The 26,875-nt window shown below is 36.0% G+C and overlaps 2 protein-coding genes across 3 annotated transcripts; one reads left to right on the top strand and one right to left on the bottom strand.

The window, feature by feature from the left end:
* Positions 1–434: 434 nt before the first annotated feature.
* On the top strand, positions 435–10,094 carry LOC107581763 (adaptor related protein complex 5 subunit zeta 1). The gene is made up of 14 exons (XM_016267413.1): positions 435–581; positions 717–854; positions 981–1,167; positions 1,242–1,386; positions 4,178–4,290; positions 4,410–4,578; positions 5,604–5,744; positions 5,839–5,876; positions 7,297–7,459; positions 7,559–7,737; positions 8,649–8,791; positions 8,873–9,025; positions 9,744–9,855; positions 9,993–10,094. Exons 1-14 carry the CDS (start codon positions 541–543, stop codon positions 10,092–10,094), a joined length of 1,824 nt encoding a protein of 607 aa, XP_016122899.1. The 5' UTR covers positions 435–540.
* Positions 10,095–13,247: 3,153 nt separating this feature from the next.
* Positions 13,248–25,187, bottom strand: mmd2a (monocyte to macrophage differentiation-associated 2a). 2 transcript variants are annotated; one of them, XM_016267352.1, is made up of 7 exons: positions 24,870–25,186; positions 19,849–19,930; positions 17,442–17,602; positions 16,162–16,236; positions 15,949–16,050; positions 15,704–15,773; positions 13,248–14,055 (listed from the first exon to the last, which is right to left on the bottom strand). In XM_016267352.1, exons 1-7 carry the CDS (start codon positions 24,905–24,907, stop codon positions 13,852–13,854), a joined length of 732 nt encoding a protein of 243 aa, XP_016122838.1. In that variant the 5' UTR covers positions 24,908–25,186; the 3' UTR covers positions 13,248–13,851. The 2 variants fall into 2 exon arrangements, with proteins under 2 accessions (XP_016122838.1, XP_016122839.1); XM_016267353.1 differs by lacking the exon at positions 16,162–16,236 and having other exon boundaries at positions 24,870–25,187.
* Between the last annotated feature and the right edge of the window lie 1,688 nt (positions 25,188–26,875).

Genomic DNA, 26,875 nt, shown 5'->3' on the forward strand with positions numbered 1-26,875 from the left:
AAAGATCCCCAAGATTTCGTTTGTTACACTATTTTGTCACCGACTGGGCAAAAGGGGAACCATATATAAATCATGAATCTACCGAAAGATAGGAACGCTCTACCCATATGATTTTGTACACATAGAATATTCTACTTAGTTATAAATATGATAGTCAACCATAGTATGACTATTGTATGCAAATTCTACCGGTTAAGGCTAGAAGGGATACGTATGGTGCTACTGGGCATGCGCACATCAATACGGCGTAATTTTTGTCACACTGTACAGCAATAATTACAATTTTTCACTATTGTAAGGGGGTGGGGTAGGTGTAGACGTTAATAAAACACAATGTAATAGGTATAAAATTAATTTAATTGTTCTTTTCCTGTCTGAGCTGTATCCCTTCTAGCCACAAACTGCTTGTTACACTATTTTGTGCCCGACTGACGCGGAAAAGCGGAACCATTTATTGTCATGTGATTTGTTGTCAGGACATCACAGCCAACGGAGCAAATGTTTTGATGCTTGTTTTGTGTTTATTGCATTATTTTCAAAATGTATGCTGCCGCGACGGAGAGTTTAATAAAGCAGGCAAGGTAAATCTATATCTTTACCTAAAATGTTTACTGTCAAAAGCTGTAATGGTTACATGACTGGTCAGTTATAGCCTATTAGTTAGACAAGTTATTCCCAATGACAAATCTTTCAATTCATTTAAATTTGCCTTTCAGAGAAATAAAGGAGGAAGAGCTGCAGAGGTTTTGTGGGCGCATATTTAAGCTGCTCCACACTAAAGATGTTAGTGGAGACACAGTGGACTCCCTCCAGAGGCTCAATCTGATAGTTTCTGCCACTAAATATGCGAGAGAGTGAGTCATATTCATTTTCAAATACATCTGAACAGCACATAGGCATGAACCCCTTTGTCTAGCCCTTCAGAAAAGTGTATTAAGTGTATTTTACGTGTGTATCATATACACCTCCACTACCTTCAGGCTTCCATCAGATCTGGTGATGAAGCTGCAGACGCTTCTTCGGTCTTCATCATGTCCAGAGCAGCTTCAGGTTCTGACCTCCTCCATCATCCGGGAGAGCTTTCCTCCCAGCGTACACAGCCTCTGCTCTGATCTCAGTCACGACAGCAGGACCTTCAGCCACGTGGCCAGTGTTGTTCTGGCTCAGGTGAGTCACATGCTGTTCACGATCAGCTTGTATTCTGTTCATAAACACTTAAGTAATCATCTAATTGTTCTCAGGCTGGAAATAAAGAAGATGTGATGCCTCTTTGCCATCATTTGCTGAAAAGTCTTGAGTCTCGGCTGTCTGACGGGCAGATATCCAGACATGCGCTTCCCATTCTCTCTGAAATGAGCACTGTTTATCCAGAGATTCTCACAGATGGTAAAGACAAGTTGATCACATTTGAGGAACACGATACTATATTGGAAGTGTCACTGGGAATTACAGTGGGGTCCAAATGTCAGAAGTAATGAAAATCAGAATGAGAGTCCAAACGGCTGATAAAAACATCACAATAATTCACAAGTAATCCACACTAAACTCCAGTCCATCAATTAACATCTTGTGAAGTGAAAAGCTGTGTGTTTGTAAGAAACACTTTTAACTTTAAATCATTGCTTCTGGGCAATATACAAATCCATAATCCATAATAACGCTTACTCCAGTAAAAAAAAAAAAAAAAAAAAAAAAAAAAAAGGGGGGATAAGGTTCACATCAGTTCATTTCACATCAAGCTACTACTGATCTCTCATCACTACCTGCATATCCCCTATATTCCAATGAGTTAATCTTCAGCGCTATTGCTAAACTTGTTTTTAACCTTTGGAGAGTCTTTTCACTTGCTGCCAGTCTTTGCTCAAATTCAATTCAAGACACTGTTGCCGTCTTACACAGCTGCTGGTCTCCACATAAAGGGTTTTGCAGCCCCTCAATTCTTGCTCTTCAGTGCAAGACCTGTGAGAAAATCAAACAGCCCTACCACAGTCAAAGAAAGACCTTAGTTTCACCTCACCAAAAAGCCTTATAGCTGCACTTGAACTATTAATATACTGTTCTTGCTTTTAAGACGATCATCATAGTATTGCTCATATGCATGGACTGTATATCCCTGATCTTAAATATAACATTTTGATGCAAAACTCATCTTGTTCCATTTCTAATACAGACTTGAATGATACCTCAAATGATGTGGCTTGCAATGTCTAATTTGTAAATTAATCACTCTTCTGAGTAAGATCTGTTCAATTAATTGTTTTGAACCTAAAAAAAACAGTTTATTTAAGAATTGTTTTGCAAATTAAAAACTGGTATGACCATTTTATTAGTGATGTCAAACGATTAATCGTGATTAATCGCATCCAAAATAAAAGTTTTTTTGTTTACATAATATATGTTTGTGTACTGTTTATTATGTATATATAAATACACACACATACAGTATATATTTTCAAAATATTTACATGCATATATTTATATTCATATAATTTATATTATATATAAATATAATTAATATAAAAACAAATTTTTTCTGAAATATATACATGCATGTGTGTGTATTTTTATATACATAATAAATATACACAGTACACAAGTTGAAAATCCGTGTTGCCCAGTGACAGCCCCAAAACATTACTGCTCTAGAGTAGATCTGCATGGAGGAATGGGCCAAAATACCAGCAACAGTGTGTGAAAACCTTGTGAAGACTTACAGAAAACGTTTGACCTCTGTCATTGCCAACAAAGGGTATATAACAAAGTATTGAGATGAAATTTTGTTATTGACCAAATACTTATTTTCCACTATAATTTGCAAATAAATTCTTTAAAAATCCTACAATGTGATTTTCTGGATTTTTTTTCTCATTTTGTCTCTCATAGTTGAGGTATACCTATGATGAAAATACAGGCCTCTCTCATCTTTTTAAGTGGGAGAACTTGCACAATTGGTGGCTGACTAAATACTTTTTTTCCCCACTGTACCTGTTGTCCTCTCACATCAAAATCCACCAAGATATTTGTTTAGAACCGTGTAGGACTGTTTTTACTTGTAAACTGTGCTTTATCTGTGCATATCTCTCTCCTGATTCAGACAAGACGACATTTTCAGTGGAGAAAGTAATATTATGGATAGAGGAGTCATATTGTAGTTGGAAACAACAATTTGAAGTATTACAAACTAATTTATTAGTTAATTGATGGTCTGGTGCCAGTTGTTCAAAAGTAATCTGATCCGATTTTGGCCATCAAAAAAAAAAAGCCTTCAGAACTTGGATTAGATCACAAAATCTAATCTTGGTTTTGATCTGGATTAAATCCTCAGTTTGTGTTGTTCAAAACATTTGAGTAAGATTGGGATACTTTTGAATAAAAAAAACTGCATTATTCCCAGCAGAAGGATGGATTTCAGGAACAAAAATGTAATAAAACTTCAAAACTAGTCCAAAAAATTTGTAACATGTAATATATCCCCAAATCCCCAAACAGCTGTCAATATCAATATTTATTTTTTATTTTTTTAAATGACTGATTGTAAGCTACATTGGCACAATCATCAGAGATGGACCAGTCAGAAGTATTTATGTAAATGCAAAACTAGAAAGCAAAACACTGGTACCTTTTTTTTTTTCCATCACCATGTGCCTTTAGGAATTTTTTTTCCATCACCATGTGCCTTTAGGAATTTTTTTTCCATCACCATGTGCCTTTAGGGGCTCCGTAGAGCACTAGTAATCCAGTGTGTATCTGGATCAGGGTGATCCAATCCAGTTTTGCTTTGAAAAACCGGCACAAAAGTAAGATGGGTTACCTGATCCTGGACAGCAAAACATGAGATTTCCGAATTCAGATCATTCTGATCCAGATTAAACTTTTTGAACAACTGGCCCCTGAAGTCGTGTGGATTACTGTGGTGTTTTTATCAGCTGTTTGGACTCTCGTTCTGACGGCACCCATTCACTGCAGAGGATCCATCGGTGAGCAAGTGATGTGATGCTAAATTTCTCCAAATCTGTTCTCACGAATAAACAAAATCAGTTGAATCACATATTTTCAAAATGGACTTTTTAACCCCACTCTCTAGTTAACTTTATATACATTGAAAAGGCATGATTGAAATACTATAATCTAGAAAATGCAAAGACGTTAACACGGATCATGTGCTCTCTAAACCCAGATCAGGTGAATCTGGTCAGTCGTAAGTTGGTGGATTGGTTGCGTTATGCCAGTATGCAGCAGGGAGCCTCCATGTCTTCTGGGGGATTTTTCAGTGGACCAAGAACACGTCAGGTGGGGCATGTTGCTTTTCTTTATTCATCAGTACCTTCACCATCAATCAAGCTCAGGCGCAAGTTTCTAATGATACTGTTGAGTGAACTGCTCATCACTTGTTAACATCTCTTCATCAGCCTGCTCCACTGACGGAGGTGGATGGGGTGGTAACGGGTGATTTCTTTACTGTGCTGTGTTTGGGTCAGAGCTACTCTGAGGACCAGTGGATGAATATGTACACTTTCTCTATGATCAAGAGTTGGCTGCTCACTTATGACACAGGCGGGACTACAAACACAGAATCAGGTAGTCCAAACAGAGATGTTGCAGCAGTTGGTTTGCTTTATGATCAGTGCTATTTTAGTATTACTTATTATATTATTTGCTAATATTTTGGATTAGCTTTTATTTCAATATGTTCAGTTTTCATTTTAATTTCAGTAATTTTGTTAGGGTCTTTTATCATTATTATAATTTTTTTTTAATGTTTCCATTTAACTTAAATCATTTCTGTTTTATTTCAGCTGTATTTCAATTACTACAAAACATTTGTAACAATAACACCACTGTTTACGAAATGTTCCATGTAAGATATATATATACTTCATTTAGTTAAGACAAATAACATGGGATTTTCATCTTTGCTAGCTCTACTAATAAAAGCGCAGGGCATTCATTTACAGCACCAAGGTAAGATGCAAGTGAAACGTCTGATATGATCAATCTAAAGCCAGTGTGCTTTTCCTTCTTGCGCAATCAGAAACTCTCTTTACTCAATGACATTGATCCTTGATTTATAATTAACTGCTGTGTGTATCAAATTGATTTTGAGTCTGTGGCTATGTTTGGAATGAATTACTAGCATGCTACTTACTCTGTGGAGAATAAACTGTATACAGCCTACTATTTTTATTAAATAGTGCATGAGACACACAATACAGTGATGAGTGTTTCACCCTGCGCTGTTGTCACATGACCTTACCATGTTTACTTTTGTGTGACATCGTTAATCTCTAAAGAATAAATAGACTGCTTTTGAAATCGCATTTCATGCTGTGTGCATTTGTTTGTATACTGCACATTTTGGCAAATGTAGTAAGTCATGTGGGTATTCACAGAATGTGCATAGTGTACACTGCATACTGTAAAATTGTACTATTGTAGTATGCTGTTCCAAACATAGCCTATATGTTCCGTCATATGCTCAGCCCTGCAATGGCATTGGATCCTGCCAGATAACGTGCTTGTTTAAATCCTGCTGGAAAAGGAGTTGTGCTCTGGGTGTTGTAGTGTAGCGTACTGTGCTTTAATGTGCTGTGCTGTTGGTGCAGATGATCGCTCAGAGGTGGACAGTTCAGTGATGTCCATGGTGTCGGCCACATCCTCTTCCAGCAGACTACTTCCTCCCAAAGAGAGACTCCGAGAGAAGGCTTTTGAGTACTGCCAGCGTCTCATTGAACAGAGTGACAGGAGTGAGTAGATCATAAGTCAACTATTAGAGAATGCTTATTACACTCTGCTGGAGAATGTATTGATTTATTCCTCTCTTATTTTTTCACAATGTAGAAGCCCTGAAGAAGACCGATACAGAGCTACAGAAAGCAGTAAGTACCACATACAGGTGCATCTCAATAAATTAGAATGTCGTGGAAAAGTTCATTTATTTCAGTAATTCAACTCAAATTGTGAAACTCGTGTAGTAAATAAATTCAATGCACACAGACTGAAGTAGTTTAAGTCTTTGGTTCTTTTAATTGTGATGATTTTGACTCACATTTAACAAAAACCCACCAATTCACTATCTCAACAAATTAGAATACTTCATAAGACCAATAAAAAACATTTTTAGTGAATTGTTGGCCTTCTGGAAAGTATGTTCATTTACTGTACATGTACTCAATACTTGGTATACTTTCCAGAAGGCCAACAATTCACTAAAAATGTTTTTTTATTGGTCTTATGAAGTATTCTAATTTGAGGTAGTGAATTTGTGGGTTTTTGTGAAATGTGAGCCAAAATCATCACAATTAAAAGAACCAAAGACTTAAACTACTTCAGTCTGTGTGCATTGAATTTATTTAATACACGAGTTTCACAATTTGAGTTGAATTATTGAAATAAATGAACTTTTCCATGACATTCAAATTTTTTGAGATGCACCTGTACATTACCGTTCAAAAGTTTCATGTCTGTATAATTTTAGTGTTTTTGAAAGTCTCTTCTGCTTAAGGCTGCATTTATTTGATCAAAAATAGAGTAAACAAAATGTTTTCTATTGAAATATATTTTAAAATGTAATTTTTTTTCTGTGATAGTAAAGCTGAATTTTCTGTATCATTACTCCAGTCTTCAGTGTCACACGATCCTTCAGAAATCATTTTAATATGCTAATTTGCTGCTAAAAGAAAATGTCTTATTATTGTCAATGTTAAAAACAGTGCTTCGTAATGTTTTAGTGGAAACAGTTTTTTTTCAGGGTTCTTTGATTTAATAGAAAGTTCAAAAGAAATAGCATTTTTTTAAAATAGAAATCTTTTATAACATTATTTATAAATGTCATTACTGTCAGTTTTGATCCATTCAGTGCAACCTGACTAAAGAAAAGTATTCATTAAAAAAAGAGAAAAAGTACTGACCCCAAACATTTGAATGGCAGTGTGTTAATTCAAGCATCATTTCCACATAGTTTTTTTTTTTTTTAACCTTGACATAATTTAAAAATGATATAATTACATTTAAAGAAACACACAGTATTTTGTGCCTTATCAAAAAAGTTTTATTCCCCAAAAAATTATTAGAACTTTTTTAAAACGTTTGAAGTCATGTAAATAAATCCTAAAATTCATGTTAACTTAAATTCAGCTGATAATATAATTTATAATGATAAATTCAGTAATTAAAATCAGAAACTAATGCAAAACAGAATAGGATTTTACACTGTATTATTGATGAATCATGTCATGGTTAAGACTTCCAGTAAGTTAAACGGCATATGGATGGTGACTCTGTATATCTGTTGTACAGTGTATTGTTGAGTCAGTATCAATAATGGACATCATCTGCGGTGAGGACCCCTCCTACGTGTACCGTGCCTTCCCCTGCATCAAAGCCCTGTATGGCAGACTGAATGGAGATCTCGCCTATGCTCGAGCCCTGCTGCCTATTGCTCAGTTCTACCTCAACCACAGTGAGTGACGTAGCCCGTGGCCCTAGTGCTTACAGCAACATATGGCTCTGATAGTGTGACGTATGAATGCATCTCAGTGTCCACATGCTCTAATATCAGGTGAGATTGCCGCGGTGGACGCGGAGGCTGTGTTCTGCCAACTCTTCAGTCACTGTCCCGCCGAGCAGTTCAACGAGCCCATGCTCGCCTTCGAGTTTGTCCAGTTCTGTCTTCTCAACGCTAGCGTTCTGCAGGACAGAGTGGCCAACTACAGACAGAGCTTCCCAAACATCCTGAAGGTGGGCTGGCTAATCATATTTTTAAAGAAATTTAGCTAAATTCAAGATATATGTGAGTTTGTTTCTTGATCGAAACAGATTTGGAGAAATTTAGCATTGCATCACTTGCTCACTAATGGATCCTCTGCAGTGAATGGGTGCCGTCAGAATGAGACTCCAAACAGCTGATAAAAACATCACAATCATCCACAAGTAATCCACACAAAACCAGTCCATTAGTTAACATCTTGTGAAGTGAAAAGCTGTGTGTTTGTAAGAAACAAACAGAAAATAAATCATTGATTTTTTTTTATTTTTTTTACTTTGAACCATTTCTTCTGGCCAAAATAAAGTACATAATCAATAATAACGCTTCCTCCATTGAAAAAGTCCATCTTCTGTTGTCCTCTCAAATACACATGAAAATACACAGGACTCTAAGACTGTTTTCACTTGTAAATAGTGCTTGATATGTACATATTTCTCTCCTAATTCAGACAAGATGAGTTTTTCCACTGGAGAAAGTAGTTTTATGGATAGAGGACTCATATTTGAGCCGGGAACAATGGTTTGAAGTTAAAATAATGTCTTAATTATGGATTAGTTTCTTACAAACATGCACCTTTCCACTTCACAAGATGTTAACTGATAGACTGGAGTCATGTGGCTCACTTGTGGATTATTGTGATGTTTTTATCAGCTGTTTGGACTCTCATTCTGACGGCACCCATTCACTGCAGAGGATCCATTGGTGAGCAAGTGATGTAATGCCACATTTTTCCAAATCTGTTCTCATGAAGAAACAAACTCCTCTACATCTTGGTTGGCTTGAGGGTAAGATTTTCAGCTAATTTTCATTTTGGCTGAACTGTTACTTTAAATTGAATACAAATAAGTGATATTTTAAATGTTTGTGCGATTTTTCCCACCAGTTCTTGGCATGGAACAGTTCAGGATTGATTGCAGAGTTTGTGGAGCTGCTCCCATCACTGATAGCTTCAGATACAGCCATTGAGTTACTGCATACTATCCTTGATCTGCCCTGCTTAGCAGCAGCCCTGGACCTCCAGCAGAGGTACGTGACTTTACCAACTACAGATCAGTGCTTCAACTGGAGTTGAATGTGATGTGAATTAGCGATGCAATGCTGTTGCAGATCAGCATGCTATCAGGCTTCAGACCGTACCGCATGGGACCAGCAGGGGGCGAAGGTGGCCGCTTGTCTGGATGCCTTCCGCCAGCCGTTCTATAGGGGGCTCTTCCTCTACATCCTCAGACCTGAGGCTGGGACTGGAGACACAATAGACAGGTAGTACCTGGCATGTTAATTATAGAATATAATCTAGGAAGAATTTAGGAATTCAGTTCCTAAATTTAAAATTAGGTAGCAGGATGCAGAATTTAAGGAGGTATAATTGAAATCGCATATACATAATTACAAGTTTGGAGTCAGTAGAGTGTTTTCTATTTTAATATGTAAAAATTTAATTAATTCCTGTGATGTTAAAGCTGAATTTTCAGCATCATTACTCCAGTCTTCAGTGTCACATGATCCTTCAGAAATCATTCTAATATGCTGATTTGCTGCAAGAGAAACATTTTATTTTTATCAGTGTTGAAAACAGTTATTGCTGCTTCCTTTTTGTGGAAATCGTGATATTTTTTAAGGATTCTTTGATGAATAGAAAGTTCAAAAGAACAGCATTTATTTGAGATAGAAATCTTTATTAACAGTATAAATGTCTTTACTGTCACTTTTGATCAATTTAATTTGTCATTGCTGAGACAATTCTGTCCCCAAACCTTAAAAAAACGTTTAAATATTTAATGAAGTATGCTCTGATGGTTATACAGTAACTAATGGACCTGCAACCGTGTAATTACCGCCCCTACAGCACAAAAATGGCTTGCCACTATTCAAACCACCTAAATGTTGTATAAAAATGAAGTGTGTGTGTGTGTGTGTGTGTGTGTGTGTGTGTTAAATGCCTGCTTACTGTAAACCTCTAAGTGTGATTGCCTCATAGGCTAAAAATGCTTCATGAGATTTTGGCTGACATGGCGGAGAGTCCACGAGTTGTTCGGTGTGCTCAGGTCGTTCCTGTGCTTCTGCATGTGTACTTCAACACATTCACTCAGGTGAGAGTCACAAATGAAAGGTCAGGCCATTTAATAGCTCACACCAGCACAAAAAAATGAATGTACACTCACATTTGCCACATTTCACAAGGTCTGAATTGTGTCATCTCTTCCAGTGTTTTTATTGTGTTTTATAGAAAGCTGATGAGAAAATGATGAACCAGCTGTTGCTAGTGCTGCTGGAGAGAAGCAGTCTGCTCTACAACATCAAGACATTTAATGTTGAAGTCCAAAAGTGAGGCACTCTTTATTGAAATACTCTTTATTGACAAAAACTCACTCATTTGTGCAAATGTAATTCATGGGGTTATTATTCAGTAATTCCATGAATCAGATGTACATTTCTGCTTACTGTAAACCTCTAAGTGTGATTGCCTCATAGGCTAAAAATGCTTCATGAGATTTTGGCTGACATGGCGGAGAGTCCACGAGTTGTTCTGTGTGCTCAGGTCGTTCCTGTGCTTCTGCATGTGTACTTCAACACATTCACTCAGGTGAGAGTCACAAATGAAAGGTCAGGCCATTTAATAGCTCACACCAGCACAAAAAAAGGAATGTACACTCACATTTGCCACATTTCACAAGGTCTGAATTGTGTCATCTCTTCCAGTGTTTTTATTGTGTTTTATAGAAAGCTGATGAGAAAATGATGAACCAGCTGTTGCTAGTGCTGCTGGAGAGAAGCAGTCTGCTCTACAACATCAAGACATTTAATGTTGAAGTCCAAAAGTGAGGCACTCTTTATTGAAATACTCTTTATTGACAAAAACTCACTCATTTGTGCAAATGTAATTCATGGGGTTATTATTCAGTAATTCCATGAATCAGATGTACATTTCAGACATCTTTTAACATTCTGCATGTAGGGTGTGGACCCGTGTTAACTTTTATAAAGAATATCTCTTTGGATTTGAGACTTTAGTCTTTACAACTTTACAGATCTTATCTATTCACAATCAGCTTGTAACACTCCAAAGAGAAAGGAAAACTTGAAATCGCATCATATGACCCCTTTAATTACAAAATAAATGTAACTGTAATCTGTTACAGTTACTGAGAAACAAAAAATGTGTAATTGAATTAGTTACTTATGAAAATTTAAAAGATGATAAAGGGGGTTACATCTGAATATTTTCACACACATATAGATTTGATTGATTTCTTTCCCAAATTGCACTGACACTGATGTTTCAGGAGTGTAGTACACAGAATAGGACACATGCTTAATAAATAACTATTTTATTTCCTATTTAGGTTTATTTATATGCTTTATTTTTTAAGATTAACAGTTTTTTCCCGAGGCATTGTTAGATGACCGTGTTTCCTGTCATAGCTGTACAAAGATTTGATTTGAAAAAACAGTATCATAGCTATTAAACTAGATCTTATGATTTTAATTCAAGTGATGAAGGATTCTGAAAGTCTGACAGTAATCAGTGTTGAGTGCCACTGTAAGGATTATCCTGCCGGGTTTAAATGTTTCAAAATGATTAACAGTTGAAAACATTCATTAGAAATTTAGAAAAGTAATCAAATGTAGTCGGCTACATAACTTTAATGTTATTATTGTTTTATTTTTGCCATTTCAATTAAAGTCTACATACGTGGTCAATGTGGTCTCAGACTTATGGACCTTTCTATATTTGTAATGTCCATATTAGCCAGATATTGTAATCAAAAAAAAAAAAACAAACCTGTATCAACTATTAGTTCTATATCTCCCTCATTCCATTTCGTTCTATTTCTCTCAGAGTGTCGCTTTGCCTGTCTAAGATGCGGACCTTTGCCCGTAGTGCTCCTGTAATGACGTGCTACAGCGAGGAGGACACTGAGGAGATCATCACACGAGCCCATGAACTTATTAACTTGCTCAAGTTACCAAATGTGGCTCAATTTGTTCTGGCCCCTTCAGCCGGAGGCAACGGCCCCCGCTGGCACCGAGACACCAACGCCTCACTTCCTCAGGGCATGAGAGCAGTCAGCGGGCTCCTCCATAGACATTCCAGCTCTCTGCCCACGTAAGCCAGTTCCAGGAAACTGTTTTTGAAATATCTGTGCAGAATACCAAGAGAGAGTTTCTGAAGGACACAAAGGGTGTCACTGGAGCAAAACACAGGCAAGCACTGCACTTCATCATGATTTTCACTTCTGCTCGTCAGTTACAAATATATCAAAACAAATGGCAAGACACAAGGGGATTATGATTTGTTCCTTGATTTATTGAAATGTTTGTTAGAGACACATTTCTATAAATTAAACATTCTATGTTTATTGTCAGGTTGCATTTATTACTGCCACTTATGATTAGTGTCAAAACTGTTAAAAGACAGTTTAGATTGAGTTGTTGTCCTTCTGATTAAAAGTCTATGAAACTAATGGTACAAAATAATTCACCATAGAAATGAAATGTGACACAATACAAATGCTTACTGTCATATAAATGCAACATTATGACAAAATGAGTAAAAACCTGTTATACATTCAAAGTCACAGTGCTTAGAAACATACTCTTTCATATCTGAGCTTCCTGGCTAAATTTGTCAATAGGTAAAACAGACGTTTAAGTTGCAAGAATTTCATCAAGGTTTATATTTTCATTAGACCTTGAGATAAGTCTTATTGGGTTTTACTAATTCATCAAGGCTAGTTTCCATGTACATGGTTCGTTCCCAATAACAAATAAAATGGCTCTGTGGGAGCTCCGCTGACTTGAATTGGTGCTCAAGAAACATTATTATGATCAATATTGACAATATTGACAGTTGTGCTGTTATTTTGTGAAAACTGATACTACCAGTCGAAAGTTTGGGGTAAGGTAAACAATATATGTGTGTATATATATATATATAACAAGAGGGAAGGAAAGAAAAGAAATTGCTAAAACATTGATAATAATAATAATAACCAATATTATTAATTGAGCACCAATTTTAATTGAGCAGCAAATCAGCATATTAGAATGATTTCTGAAGGATCATGTGAAACTGAAGACTGGAGTAATGATGCTGAAAATACAGTTTTAACATCACAGGAATAAAATTGTAATAATACTTCATAATAACACAGATTTTACTGCAGTTGTGCTGTTATTTTGTGAAAACTGATACTACCAGTCGAAAGTTTGGGGTAAGGTAAACAATATATGTGTGTATATATATATAATAAACAAGAGGGAAGGAAAGAAAAGAAATTGCTAAAACATTGATAATAATAATAATAACCAATATTATTAATTGAGCACCAATTTTAATTGAGCAGCAAATCAGCATATTAGAATGATTTCTGAAGGATCATGTGAAACTGAAGACTGGAGTAATGATGCTGAAAATACAGTTTTAACATCACAGGAATAAAATTGTAATAATACTTCATAATAACACAGATTTTACTGCATAAGAGACTTCTTTCGAAAACATAAAGTAATTATTCCAAACATTTGACCGGTAGTGTAAATCATGTCATCCCCTCTAGCTTTCCACCTAAACATTATCACAACCCCATAGAAATGATCCACTGTGCAACAATTAAAAAGTCATTTCTAACATTTTTGTACATATACATTACTACAAGATCACAGTAGTAGAAATACTATACCTGGAAATAATTATTCTGCTCAATGTCAATAAATTACTTTCATATGCACAGTCTGATTATGGGAGTTCATATCAAGGCAGTAGATAGCTCAGTTAAAGGATGTGGAATGTTATTCATGTCTTCTGTATTATACACATTTTGCCTGTAAACACTGACAGGTGAAACAGTACATTATGTCAACAGGTTAAGACTATATCTGCAAAAATAGACTGGCCAGAAGGTGCTGAGTTATCAGGACAGAAATCCTTCTATATAAAAATACATTTTAGACCAACAGTACTAAAACATGCCCGTCTATGATTAATATAGAGGGATGCAAAGGCAGCTCAGGATCAAATACATTGTCTTTTATAGCTCAACAAACCCTGTATGTGTGAACACACTTGAGATATTCTTCATCTGTCACCTGGATATTTTGATTTGGCCGATCTCCGTTGCATACAAGTACCTCCAGATGGCATAATAGTGTATGCCTGCCCCCACTGCCACAAAGACGTGCCAGATGGCATGAGCAAATGGGATGAGGCCATCACTCTTGAAGAAGACAATTCCCAGGCAGTAGAAGACTCCACCCACTGACAGCTCTAATATGCCCTCTCTGTTAGGCTGAAATAATACGTTCAGTTTAAACAGGTCGCTCTCCCACAGATGAAATACACAGGGGACACTGTACAAAAAGCGTGCCATTTGTTTCTCTTGTATGCATGTGTAAAAAAATAACTTAAACAATGAATAGCTAATGCCAACTTTTGCTATGCCAATACAGACATTCTTTTAAAAATTAAAATCCAGTAACATTGTTTAAGTTTTTTCCTTGAATAACGAGGATGCCTTTTTTATTTGTCTCCATCCATTACCATCTTTATTTCATTTTACAAATATGCACATATTCTGATCCAAATGTATGATGAATATGATAAATAGATAGGTATGTATATACTGTGTGTATATATATATATATACAGTATCTCACAGAAGTGAGTACACCCCTCACATTTTTGTAAATATTTTATTATATCTTTTCATGTAACAACACTGAAGAAATGACACTTTGCTACAATGCAAAGTAGCGAGTGTACAGCTTGTATAACAGTGTAAATTTGCTGTCCCCTCAAAATAACTCAACACAAAGCCATTAATGTCTAAACCGCCATGTTGAACTTCCAGTGACCAGTATGAGAGCGAGAGAGCGATAACACCAAATTTAACACACCTGCTCCCCATTCACACCTGAGACCTTGTAACACTAATGAGTCACATGACACCGCGGAGAGAAAATGGCTAATTGGGCCCAATTTGGAGTGTGTGTATATATATGTATATGTACATATATATTAGTTCTATTTATAGCAAATATAAAAGCCCTTTCACACCAAAAAGTGTAATGAATAAACCTCAGGCTGAAGCAAAAGTAAAATGAGCTGTCAGTCAATAAATGGGAAAACAAAGTAACTGGCATTACTTTTTTGAAAAAGTAACTCCGATACTTTCTTGTAAATTAAAAAAGTAATGCGTTACTTTACTAGTTACTTGGAAAAAAGTAATCTGATTACGTAACTCGCATTACTTGTAATGAGTTACCCCCAACACTGCATGTATATAATAACCATTTTCCCCTTTTAAAGTAACTATTCCATTAACCACAAAACTCTCATAATTACTTAATTATGCTTTCAAGAAGTAAACTCTTCATGGTCCAGCAAATGTCTCATCTTTTTATCACTTCATCATGTTTTATGTTTGTCAGTAGGGGATGATATTCGAAATGTCAACCCTGTTACCATAATTTCATTTACAGTAGTAAACAAGGGATGATTAAAAAGAATTCAATTCTCTTTCTAAGAAGCACCCTGTAGAAGCACAAGGCTTGTTCAAAAATAACGTAATGTCAACTGTTGCTTTTCTGAGAGCATAAATATATCCCAACCTATATATTAAAATGCATTCATTTAGCTTAAGATGACACGTTCATGTAATTTGTTAATGTTTTAACACACTGTTTGTCTGATAGGATGTTTTAAATCGCCCTAAAATTCATTGGGAAAGGCATTCATTCAATTGAATGACTCAATAACTCAATGACTTGGTCTCACAAAGACATTAATGAAATAAAGACCTACTTTAATTGCAAAGTATACTTCATGTTAACAACACTAACGGAAATGTTGTAAAATATAAATAAGCTGCTTACGGCATCTCAAAAGCCTTCATTACTGTATTTATGAACGCATGTATAGGTGTCAGTCACACATACCATTGACAGAAGAACAACTGCAGGAACAGCTCCCATGGCAGTGTAGCACAGTAAGTCTAGTATCTTGTTCCTGAAACATAACACAGCCGTTTTAAACATATTCTGATGCTGGCTTGGTAATATTCACTTGCATTATTTGATGCATTCAGACAGCATTTTTACACAATTTTGGACATTAACAACCACATCAGCATCTGCGAGTGATTATTATCCTCTACGACGTCCTCAACAAAGTGGGCACCTACTTCTCATGAAAGAAGAAGACATAGGCAGAGCCAGCGCAAGCCATGATCCACACCAGCCAGCGCATGTGCACAGCCCAGGGTCCTAGTTCCCTCAGGTTCAGCCTGCACACAACACAAACACAGAGACACCTGTGTCAGTAACACACTCAACCCTGTGAAGCTGTAAAACGCTGATGGTGCTGTTACTAGAGGACACACACATCACATGCTCACCAGGGTGCATAAGATGCAGCTATAAAGAAATATATCACCATCCTGTCGCACATGTGGAATCGCTGCTCCACCTTCCTGTTACAGCAAGAGAATGTTTCAAAATAAAAATCAGTCTCTTTTTCCTATTGTCCTATTGTCTACTGTTTGTGCTCAAATCTTTGTACTGGCTTGTATCTTTCTGAGCTACACTACTGTTTAAAAGTTTGAGGTTCTTTGTATTTGAAAGAAGCCTCTTATGCTCACCAGGCTGCATTTATCTAATCAAAAATACAGTATAAACAGTAATTCTGAGTAGACTTTAGTTTGAAATAACTGTTATTTTTTAAATATAATTAAAAATGTAATTTATTCCTGTGATGTTATCCCTGTGATGATCCTTCAGAAATCATTGTAATATGCTATTGGTAATATATTCATGTGACAAGCATGTCGCAACCCTTTTATACAGATGAGGCGTGTTTTTGCTTACTCTTTTTGTTCTGTTCTCATATGTGTCATTTGGAATGGGCAGGGTCATGACTGATGAAACGGACATCTGTGAGTATGAACTGACAGGCCCATGTGATACCATCTGTCAATATGAATTCATGTGTAACTGCTTAGGTGTCCTGCTCTGATGAAGATCCAAAGTTCATTCATAATGTTTCCACTAAATCTGCATTTGCAGCTGACACTTCCTCCTAGCACAGAATATGCAAAAATGTAGCATGAAACCGCCTCTTTAACCTCTTTATCTGGGAAGAGTCATCAAAAGCTATGACATTAAATAATCAGATATCTCTATGCCTGCAGATGACATATGACTACTCTTTGTTTTCTGTAAATTCAGGGCTTGACAGTCAACATGTCGGGTGGAAATATTTCATTTCAGAAGGCGTCTGTCAGAAAAAATGCAAAGCAATTGCATAAATGCAATATTCTTCTTTTTGCAGCTGAAATATTTTTAAATATTATGGAAGACAGGAAACATGCCCAATTAACTGAGGAAATCTGTTTGTTTCACATCTTGAAGCACTTCATAATGAGTGTGTGCTTAGTCATTCTTGAATCCCCTGAGGCAGAAACGTGTTAAACATACTGCATACGCTCTTTTTAAACGGCATCCACTTTAGTTGACAGAAAACATGCTTTTTTTTGTTCAGTATCAAGATTTTAGGTTACAATGTATATGAATGTATGGGAAGGTGTATATCTTAGGCGCTGCTGAGGATCTTTCCTTTTTGTTTTAAAATAAAATAGAACTTTGTTTAAAGAAAATGTAACTTTTTTTAAATTCTCACCTGAGATGGCTTTTCTTCCAGGACACCGTATGGAACATGGTGGACATGATGAACAGCCCAGACAGACCTGTCCCATACATCCATGCAGAGATGGTCTCCCACTGGTCATCAGAGAGGAAGTACAACACTGAGCTGCCCAGGATACTGGGAATGATCCAGAACTGAACAGAAAACAATATCAATATGTATCTTTTTGTATCTTCTCAAGTTATTAATAACTATTGTGTGTGTGTGTGTGTGTGTGTGTGTGTGTGTGTTTGTGTGTGTGTGTGTGTGTGTGTGTGTTAAAGCAGTGTTGGAGTCAAGACTAGCTCATTTGGGTTTGAGTCAAGAATGACACCAGAAGAGGGTTGAGTTCAAATCAAAAACAAGTCCACATGCTCCTGAGTCTATCACATGACCAGGAAGTGAAAATGTGGTCTTAGACTCAATATTTTAGAAATCAATATTTTCATGGTCTTGTTGTGGACTCACAAGGAGCATGTGGACTAAGACCAAGATCATGACAATATGGTCTTGGACTCAGCCCTGAGCACCAAGACCATAAAATATTGTCGTAGACTCAAAGACCAAGACTGTGAAAATAAGGTCTTGGACTCAAGGGCAAGTCAAAACCAATTCTTCATGTTCTTGGTCTTGATGTAGACTCTGGAGCATGTGGACTAAGACAAAGAGCAAGACTATGAAAATATAGTCTTAGACTCGGACTTGGACTTGGATATTGGACAATGGACAGGACCCTATTTTCATGGTTTTGGTTTTGCCGTGGACTCGGGAGCATGTGGACTAAGACCAAAACCAAGACCATGAAAATGTGAGCCTTTAAAATATGGTCTTGCACTCAATTTATGATCAATAAGTCAATATTTTTAGGGTCTTAGTCTTGTTGTGGACTCAGTAACATGTAGTCTAATACCATGACTGTGAAAATATGGTCTTCAACTCAAACTCGAGGACCAAGACTAAGGCCATATTTTCGTGTGAAGTCTTAACTCGGACGCAACCCTCAGCTGGCCTCGACTGCAACACTATGATATAGTACTTAAATACAAAATGAACTAAAATGTGACCCTGGAGCACAAAACCAGTCTTAAGTCGCTGGGGTATATTTGTAGCAATAGCCAAAAATACATTGTATGGGTCAAAATTATAGATTTTTCTTTTATGCCAAAAATCATTAGGACATTAAGTAAAGATCATGTTCCATGAAAATATTTTGTAAATTTCCTACTGTAAATATATCAAAACTTAATTTTTGATTAGTAATATGCATAGCTAACAACTTCATTTGGACAAATTTAAAGGCGATTTTCTCAATATTTAGATTTTTTTGCACCCTCAGATTCCAGATTTTCAAATAGTTGTATCTCGGCCAAATATTGTCCTATCCTAACAAACCATACATCAATAGAAAGCTTATTTATTCAGCTTTCAGAAGATGTATAAATCTCAATTTCGAAGAAATTTACGCTTATGACTGGTTTTGTGGTCCAGGGTCACAAATGGCCAGCCCTAGTCCTACATTATGTATGTACAGTTTGCTATTTGGATTACTGTAATTACATTGGAAAAATGACAAATTCTAATATTTGTAGCCTGACCGACCCTCCTTCCATCTGTCATTATTTGTGTCTGATCAAATCTTCTTAACATATCCCACAAGCCCTACTGATTTTCTGCAGAAGCCTTTTTTTTTTTTTACGTAATAACCAAAACCAGCAATTCTAGGCATTTACAGCATTTTGACATAAGCATATTATCAAAAAACTATTTTCAAGACTTTAATTTGTAGACATCAGAAAAGTAGATGCACAGTATTCTTGAGCATTTACTCCACAGCCAAACGACAATGCACTGGTGCAAAGAGGATTTGGTGTGTGTGGTCAATGTCTCATGCTGAAGCTCGTGAACTGGCCGTGCCAGATGTGCGGCTCTGAGAGGCGGGGATTAGAGAGCAGGATGTTATCCAAACAACATCACGAAGCAAGGCCATATCCAACATGCTCAGAAAAAAACACGAACATAAACCAAGATCAGAAGCAAGGGTAAAAAAAAAACCTACAGTATGAAAAAGACTTGATGACTGTGACCTAATGGTATTCTTGAATGATTTTGTCCCTGTATATCCATGAAATATTTTTGTTTGTTGAGCAGTATTACATCACACAATCTCTGTGTTCTTTTTGTGATTTTGTTGATCCTTCTGTGTCACAGGTCAATGGCATCAAAGCCTCCCCTCTTGACAACACCCTCTCCTTTGCAAAACCAGAGGTCTGTATGCTAAATGTTGAGCAACCCCTCCAGTTTGTGATCTCATGAAGCACTTTATTTTCGGTGAGGTTTCTCCAACATTGTTTTGACCTGCTCTGAGCTCAGTGTGAGATGAGAAGTAGATTTTTCTACTTACTCCATGAGTGGCACAGTTGGCTGCATGCTCATAGTCAGTTGGCTGGTATCTCTTGCTAGATGGGACTCGGTTGTTCATAAACCTAAAAAATATATATATTTTGGTGAATTTGAAATACTTAAATTTTGACTGAAGGTAGAGCCTCGGTCAAATGTTGTTCACTTCATTTAATATACATTAATTTGAAGCAATGTATATGGGCTGTCATCCTATTAAAATGTTATGATCTTTTTAAAGGTATATAGACTGGATTTATACATCCAGACAGAGTTCTATGAAAAAAAAATCTATGCTCATGTACATTAACATTCAAACGTTTGGGGTTGGTAATATTTTTTTTATGTTTTTGAAAGAAGTCTCTTTTATGCACACTGCATTTATTTAAAAATACAGTAAAATCAGTAATATTATGAAGTATTATTACAATTTGTGACCCTGGAGCACAAAAGCAGTCTTAAGTCGCTGGGGTATATTTGTAGCAATAGCCAGCAACACATTGTATGGGTCAAAATTATAGATTTTTCTTTTATGCCAAAAATCATTAGGATATTAAGTAAAGATCATGTTCCATGAAGATATTTTGAAAAATTTCCTACCGTAAATATATCAAAACTTAATTTTTGATTAGCAATATGCATTGCTAAGAACTTCATTTGGACAACTTTAAAGGCTTTTTTCTCAATATTTAGATTTTTTTGCACCCTCAGATTCCAGATTTTCAAATAGTTGTATCTCAGCCAAATGTTGTCCTATCCTATCAAACAATACATCAATGGAAAGCTTAATTATTCAGCTTTCAGATTATGTATAAATCTCAATTTCGAAAAATTGACCCTTATTTTTTTGTGGTCCAGGGTCACATTTAACATAACTGTTTTCTATTTGAATGTATTTTAAAATGTAATTTATTTCTGTGATGCAAAGCTGAATTATCAGCATCATTACTCCAGTCTTCAGTGTCACGTGATTCTTCAGAAATCATTCTGATATGATGATTTGCTGCTCAAGAAACATTTCTTATAATAATCAGTATTAAAAACAGTTGTGCTGCTTAGTATTTTTTGTGAAAACAGTGATATATTTTTTCAAGATTCTTTGATGAAGAGAAAGTTCAAAAGAACAGCATTTATCTTACATAGAAATCTTTTATAACATTACAAATGTCTTTACTGTCACTTTAATGCGCCAATATAATGCGTCTTTGGTGAATAGAAGTATCATTTACCTTCAAAAATACTTAAAACCTTACTGACCCCAAACTTCATTTCTCACACATCTCATTTGACGGCACAGAAACAGTAGGAGAGTGTTACAGGTTAAAGTCCTTTTCATTTCAGAGGTTAATTCAGACTACAGTGGGGAAAAAAAAGTATTTAGTCAGCCAACAATTGTGCAAGTTCTCCCCCTTAAAAAGATGAGAGAGGCCTGTAATTTTCATCATAGGTATACCTCAACTATGAGAGACAAAATGAGAAAAAAAAATACTTTTTTGCCCCACTGTATATGAAACACATTAAGAATCAAGAGCACATAATGTTCAGGTTCAAGAGCATTAGGTAACCCTCTTTGAGGCTCCTCAAGGATTTCATATGCATTCAGATCACATTTTTAGAATGTTCTTGGATTGCACGGTTGCCTAGCATCTGTAGCGATGAAGCTAATCCTGTTCGAAATGAGGACTTTTATGCCACTTACATTGAGCAGCTGATGTATTGAGCGAGGATGTCTTAGTCTCCATGCCAACCTGAGGCTTGGGATTTTCTTTTTTTATTTCCCCCCAAACACTCTTTATCTGTGTGATTTAATTAATGTGCATGAGGACAAAGGGAAGTGGGCTAGACTGCTAACCAGAATAAATGAGCGAGCTCTGGAAACCATCTTACTTTGCTTCTCCATTATATATCTTGATTATAGCGTATTTCTAGCAGTAAACAGATTAATTGTGTTCATTTGTCATCATCTTGTCAAAGATAAATCTGCCACTGAAACATACAGGCTGACTTAAAGGACTGCCATGTCCTTTTTGTTATGAAACGCTTTCATAACATTTTTATTTTTTTTAATGTAAATATTTGCTGTAGGGTGTTTTTTTATTAAGCAATTCATATTCTTAAAAAAAAAAAAGAAGTGTGATCCAGGTGTGATAGGAACTGCATTCACAGTCACACATTCAATTATTATGCCCGAATGCACCAGAGCTGCTAGTTCATGCAGAATGTGCCTTTAAGCAACATAGTTATTGGGTATATTTAGTGCCACTTGTAATATCACAATATTTTTGACTATATTCAGGGAAATATTTACTCAGAGCACTACAGGGCATCCTGTTCATTATTATGGATTAGTTCAGTAAATGAATGTTTGGCAACTGGTGTGTCTCTGCTTGGCCTTTATAAAAGGAATTGCTTTTATATGATGCCATCTGGGGCTAAACTGGGAAAATCAATGTAAGTTTGACTATTAGATATAGAGAACACTTCTAAATAGAAAAAAATACTTCATGCTCCATATAGTCAATGCATACCAATCAATCAAGTTCATTTCAATGATTCACAGACAACACAGAAATTCGAAGATTCCTAACTGGAAATAAAAAGAAAGAAACAAAAACAAAGACATGTTTAGGTGTGAAATTGATAAGCAGCATTTCAAATTCTCAGACTTTTGTGATCCAACACATCTGTGCTGATGTGCCTGTGTGAGAATATGATAATGCCACACTTGTGAGGATACGGGACTGTGAGACTCATCAGTGGCCCTTCGCTAGAGAAAACATTCAGAGATTTGGATGCTTACACTTCACAGAGCCTCTACTACAGCAACATGATACACAGTGCTGGTCTTGGGTTTCAGCCAAAAATGATTCAGCTAAGATGTCTACTCATGCATAATGTGGCCCTACATACTAGTCATGGCATCAAACATTGCATTCCAACATTTTAAGTCCAAACTCAAGTTCTTCTTTTTCCAAACCACACAGTAAGTGCATTTTGCTGCATACTGCTCTTTCATATCGCAATATCAAATAGCTGAAAACCAATGTTTAAAAAAAATTGGTGTTTACACACTTACATGCAAGTAATCGAATGGAAGTCATGATAAAGTTGCTTAGGCTATGCCATCTTTTGGTAAAACCTTGTTCATTATCCTTTCATATGCTCCAGCTTCATGAAGGCCGGTTCTTCTGAGCACAGACAATTAACTGAGTGATTTATTAGTGATTGTGCTAACCGCATATGACAGAGGCCATAATATCCCGTCCAAAAACCAAATATGCACTCAGATGACCACAATGCAAGTCTCTTGTAACAAGGAGGATCCAAACCAAAGAGTCACAATGGACAAAAATACACTCATTGTACTATCCTTTATGAGAGGAGACTGAAAGGCACCCTGTGTCTGACCTTTCTGGGAAGATTCTGCAGATTGAGTTTATGACTCACCTGAGAGTTATCCAGGGTTAAGAGGAAACACTGCATCTAGGTACGATAACACAGTTTGACTAAATTCATCAGTTTAATGCCAGTTTAGCCAATGTAGCCAATAGTTCACCCAAAAATGAAAATAAATGTATCTTTTAACTTTTAAACTATAAATCATTGCTTTAATCTATATCAAATAAAAAATAAAAAAACGACACTATGTTCCCTAATAATGCTTCCTCCAGTGAAAAAGTCCACATCATGTTGTCCTCCCACATCAAAATCCACCAACATATTTGTTTAGAACAGTTTTGGACTGTTGTCTTTTGTAAACGGTGATTGATCTGTGCATATTTCTCTCCTGATTTTTCACCTTTTCAGAGGAGTATTTTAGTAGCAAGCTACAGTATAAAGTTAAAACTTCTTTATGGATTAGTTTTTTTTTACAAACATGCAGATTTTCACAAGATGTGAAGTGGTGGACTGGATTTGTGTGGATTATTGTGATGTTTTTATCAGCTGTTTGGCCTCATTCTGACGGCACCCATTCACTGCAGAGGATCCATTGGTGAGCAAATTCTGTAATTCCAATGTAAATTTCTCCAAATCTGTTCCGATGAAGAAACAAGCTCACTTACATCTTGGATGGCCTCATGTGAGTAATTTCTCAGCAAATTTAACTATACATTTCATTATGCAAAGCAAGTCTTTAAGTTGTGGGAGCATAAATAAAATAAAATGGTTAGTTATTGTGTGTTTTATGCATATATTAAGCATTGAGATGCTCTATAAAATGCTCACATTAATTAAAAGAGGGAACAAAAACAGCATTTGCACGTAATCCCACCTACTCAACATCCTCTGGGGCAAAGATCTCAAAAGGCAAACACAAAGCCTGCTTATGTTTGCCAGGTATGTGACCTGACATTGACAAAATTATTTTAAAAAAAACACGCTTTTTTATGGGAATGATGAGAGTTTAATTCTAAGAAGTTCAGTAATTTCACCAAGAAAATATGATTAAAGTGAATAATAATTTTCTTTTGGGAATACATTTATATGATCAGTTTACATTATTGTAAAATAAACATGCATCTATAGGCATTATAATACATGTATACACTATCTAAAATTAAAGAGATGTTTTAGCACTACACAAGCAATATGCTTAATGCCAGACTTGTTGTTTAAAACAAATATTGCAATCCATTTCTATTGATTGTGCACGTGTGTCTGCGTGATGGTCTGCAGGAAATCCTCACCAAAAGCAAGTTGAAGCAGTGCAGAAATAAAATGAAAGTAGAAGTTGACAGAACCTCAAGATTTTTTTCCCCACGAATTAACACAATGGCTTCTTCAAACATGTTTGAACTAATGCTCGTCTACCTCCGGCTCGCGCTGTTTTATTTTGTTTAATAGTATTGTATTCTTATTAACAACCCTCTTAGGCCTACTCCTTACAAAAATGCTTTTCTGTTATTAACATAGGTGGGGGAAACAATTATAACTTTAAGTTGTTTTCAAAAAAAAGTGTAAAGGTCAACCACTTTTATAATATAAAGAAAACAATGCTATAAACGTTATATTTAGATAATTTACCTGCCGAGCTTCGTCCTCCTAAAATCCATACTGTACATATGTGTACATGTTCGCTGCGGAACTGGCTCCTGGGTAGACAGATCGACGAGCAAACTCCGGATGTTTCAGTAGTGTGTCTGTGTCCGAAACTTGGAAGGAAGCAGCACTGCCTCAACAAGCACGTGAAGACTTGCGCTGCTCGCTACGCGCACATGAGCAGAACTGCGAGAGAGAGTGACGGCGGAGTTTTGTAATAATCATAAAGCGCCTCGCTCGCGACCCCTCTCTCTCTGTCAGGAATGCAGCTGCGCTCAGTCCCCTCTCCGCCCCTTTGCTTTCTTCCAAGTGAACTTGGAAAAGGCTCGCGGCGAACGAACTGCAGCATGTCTGTTCATTGCGCGTATAGCGGATATTTGCTTTAGAAATGTTTGTTTAGAAAGACGTAAACAAACTAACCTCTCTGAGATCTGTTACATGCACGCTATTTTGTGAAGCTCTCATTTTCTTCCTACAAAAAAACAAAAACAAAACCCAGGTATGTAGCCCTATATGAAGAGTTGCAAAATCCTCAAAGTGCCGTTTGAAATTTTCTTGTAAAATTAGCATTTTTTTAATCAGGCTCCTATGTTTATGTTGAGTTATTTCACTCAAGTGAAATTACTGAACCTACACATAAGAGCCTGAGAAAAATACTCATTTTAGAAGAAAATTTCAAACGGCACTTTGAGGCTTTTGCATCTGAACTCTTCATATACACTGTAAAAAAAAATCCGTAAAATTGACGGTAAAAAACCGGCAGCTGTGGTTACCGGAATTTTACCGTAAAAAATACGGTAGCAACGTTTTAGGTTTTACGGTTTTAACTTAAATTTACAGGCAAATACCGTCATTTCATTAACTGATTAAATGTTATTATATACCAACCTATTGAAGCACTGACATCTGTTTTGTATCTTTGTAATACACTGATAACCACCAAATGCAGGTGGTGATGAGAAAGTCACATGATGAACAAAAGCCCATCACAAGCAGCTTCTAAATAATAACATATATAGAAGGTGCACAGTGTCATTCACACAAACACCAAACACCATCATGGTAACACACATGAAACTGAAATAATGCAATAAACATTAATTTAACAACATTAGGTGTAACACATGTTAAAATATATCCTTTTTAACAATATATATATATATTTATTTTTATTTATTTTTTTTTTTGCTCTCTTATAAAACTGTTCATTATTTATATGACTGAAAGCCACAATTACAATGGTCAGGTATCACATCTAAACATTTCTGTCCTGGTCACAGCACATTTTCTATGTGACCCAAAGGGGTTTGCACTGACAGTGAACTAGTTAACACTAGAATTGTGACTTCTTAGAGACAAAGTGCACAAAACCCTCTGCTGGTTAAATAAGTTTACAACATTTCAATCGTGATTGCAGAGATGGCTCGCATACTTTATCTGGTATAGTGGTTCTCAACCAGGGGGCCTCAAAAAGACTTAAAATATTTTTAATTAAGGGAAAACAAGCTTTAAAATAAGCTAAAACAACTAAAAATTATGCTATTTCTTGATTCGTACGTTTCTGAAATGGAACCGTTTTGAACCTTTAGACAAAATATGAAAGAAAACCAAAAGAAATGATTGCATATCTTACATAGATATTTACGTTTTTTTTTTCATATTTGATATCAGACTTTTATGGCCTATATTGTTATCATGAAAATACAGAGGTCATACCTGAGGAGGAAAAAAACATTCATTTTATTTAGAGGTCCAAACTGAGCAAAAATATGCAATTTGGTGCAGATGTTGTCATTTATATGGCCAAAAGTAAGGTTCAATTGTAATAGCTTATAATAATGTAAATCAATGAAATTGTATAGGCCTAACGGTGGCAGTAAGCAGACTACTTACGTAAAATGCATATACATTTCAATTGTCACACAAAAAATGTTTTATTATCAAAACTCTGTGGTTTTTATTAAAGGGACAAAATTATGCAATACTATGAC

Source organism: Sinocyclocheilus grahami, unplaced genomic scaffold, assembly GCF_001515645.1.
Source record: "Sinocyclocheilus grahami isolate Dianchi unplaced genomic scaffold, SAMN03320097.WGS_v1.1 scaffold37.1, whole genome shotgun sequence".
Taxonomy (NCBI): domain Eukaryota; kingdom Metazoa; phylum Chordata; class Actinopteri; order Cypriniformes; family Cyprinidae; genus Sinocyclocheilus; species Sinocyclocheilus grahami.

Excerpts from the sequence above, each read along its gene's own strand:
- mmd2a (XM_016267352.1), bottom strand. The coding sequence starts at position 24,907 with ATGTACAGTATGGATTTTAGGAGGACGAAGCTCGGCAG. Across the intron at positions 17,603-19,848 it reads CCAACTGTGCCACTCATGGA|TTCTGGATCATTCCCAGTAT; the intron begins GTAAGTAGAAAA and ends TTTTCTGTTCAG. Across the intron at positions 16,051-16,161 it reads GCTGCATCTTATGCACCCTG|GCTGAACCTGAGGGAACTAG; the intron begins GTGAGCATGTGA and ends TGTTGTGTGCAG.
- LOC107581763 (XM_016267413.1), top strand. The coding sequence starts at position 541 with ATGTATGCTGCCGCGACGGAGAGTTTAATAAAGCAGGCAAG. Across the intron at positions 1,387-4,177 it reads TCCAGAGATTCTCACAGATG|ATCAGGTGAATCTGGTCAGT; the intron begins GTAAAGACAAGT and ends CTCTAAACCCAG. Across the intron at positions 9,856-9,992 it reads ACTTCAACACATTCACTCAG|AAAGCTGATGAGAAAATGAT; the intron begins GTGAGAGTCACA and ends TGTGTTTTATAG.